At 54.4% G+C, this 1,869-nt stretch overlaps 1 protein-coding gene across 1 annotated transcript; it reads right to left on the bottom strand.

The window, feature by feature from the left end:
- Positions 1-246: 246 nt before the first annotated feature.
- MONBRDRAFT_30539 (uncharacterized protein) lies at positions 247-1,233 on the bottom strand (the record flags this gene model as incomplete). The annotated part of the gene is made up of 1 exon (XM_001750985.1): positions 247-1,233. One exon carries the CDS (start codon positions 1,231-1,233, stop codon positions 247-249), a length of 987 nt encoding a protein of 328 aa, XP_001751037.1.
- Positions 1,234-1,869: the final 636 nt, after the last annotated feature.

Raw genomic sequence — 1,869 nt, 5'->3', positions numbered from 1 at the left:
AGCGATTTGGAGCGCTGCACGAGCTTTGTACACCTTGTGGTTTTGGTTGTAATGGAGCTCAAGCTGACCCAGGCAGGAGAGCGTCAACACTTGGTCCACTTCGGTCATGGCCTCCAAGATCAGACTGGCTGGAAGGTCGGGGCCAAGTACTTTGCGGAGGTGTACACCCAATGCACTGTGCTCAGGGTGCAAAAAGATCAAGAGGGCCGGAAAGTGTTGGTGCAGTAGCTCTGCCAGTGCTGCCACCTAGTCCACCTGTGTTGCCTTCGATAGCTGCTGCTGCAACGTCGAAAGTCGTTCCTTCTCTTCATCCAGGTTGGCTTGTATACCAGCTCGCATGTCGTCTGACACAAAAGCCAAGAATGCTGTGGTTGCCTGAATTTTCTTTTGCAGCTCGGCCACCTCCTCATGAATGGATACAACTTGATCTGCGCTGCTCTGCGTGATGCTGCTTGCATATTCTTTGCATGCAGTCAGCACGTACAGCGTCTTGGCCTGCCAGTCGATCATATCGTGCAGCTGCTGCAACAGGGCTTGCGACCCGTGCAGCACAAACGTCAGGTACCAGTCCTGATGCTCATAATCGTGTTCTGCTCTCCAGTCTGCGAGCTGCTCCAGCCCATTCTGTTTGGGCGAGCTGAGGTGTTCGTGAGCCTGGCACAGCCGCTCCCACGCCTCGGGTAACGACTTGGCCGAAAGTGGTGCGCTCACATCCGAGCATTGTGCGCGTTGCCGTAACGTGTCCACGCGATGCATTGTGTCAGTGTCGGTGGTACCCGCCCTTGCCACGGCGTCCAGAGCATCAATCAATGCCAGCACCCGCCGCTTGATATTGGTATTGGTGCTGGTAAGCCGTTCTTGGCGCTCGGGTTCCACATTGTGCAGCATGACGAGTTTGCCCAGAGCTGCTGCAAAGTCGGTGGGTGGCGTCTCAAACGCAGTCGTGGGCGCGGTGGCTGGAGCGGGACATTTTGCCAAGATGTTCTGGAGTTCAAGATATACTGGTTGGAGCTCAATCTGCTCTGTTAGACTTTGCATCTTTTCAAGTACCGATTCTAGATTGTCAATGTTGGGGTCCAGTTGGCTGAGGCAGCCCTGTAGCGCTTCGGGAACCTGCACTGCTTGGTCGAGGACGCCGAGGGCGCGGGTGATGGTCGCTTTGAAGGCAGGCCAGTTCAAGGCAGGAAACTCTGGTGGAGCTTCATCGATGGTGTTCTGGATCTTCGTAACCATTGCTGCGAGATTAGAATTTCGCTTGATGGCACCGCTGATAAAGGCCTCGAGGTGCGGGAGGGGGTGAGTGGTGAATTGCTCGGGCAGGAGCGGTCTGAGCCAGCCTTCCACCGACACCACAACAGCGGCCGTCGTCTATAGGGGGATGTGGTTGAGGGGAGTTTGAGATAGGGATGGAGTGGGGAGCAAAGATTGTAATTTGGAAAAGGAAGAGCGGAGAGAGGTGTGTACCTCAAGGGACGGTGCAGGACTGAGCAAGGGCGGCAGCCAGGCAAATAGCTGTGCAAGGCGAGCCTCGTGGGCAGCGAAGACGGGCTCCAGCCTGTTGGCATGCCCACGTCGACGTCCAGCATCGAAGGCCGTCTCCCCTCTCTGAGAACATATTCAGGGGAGGGACGAGGTGTGGTAAGAGTTGAGCGATGTGCATGTGTTTTTTTAAAATGAAAGCCAGTGCAACGATGCGCATGATTAAGCAGGAGACGTTCGGCGAGAAAGCGGGGTACAGATAAGGCAAGAGGTGGCAGGGTATCTCAACAGAAGGGTTGATTAACAAATAATTAACAAAACTCGTGTTTGGAAAAATATCGTCAAATGTGCAAAGGCAAGATGCAAAAAATGACGACCAATATGCGTTTG

The sequence above is a fragment of the Monosiga brevicollis genome, genomic scaffold (assembly GCF_000002865.3).
Source record: "Monosiga brevicollis MX1 MONBRscaffold_59 genomic scaffold, whole genome shotgun sequence".
NCBI lineage: Eukaryota > Choanoflagellata > Craspedida > Salpingoecidae > Monosiga > Monosiga brevicollis.
The sequence above is the reverse complement of the archived record's forward strand: the minus strand, read 5'-3'. Positions and strand labels throughout refer to the sequence as shown.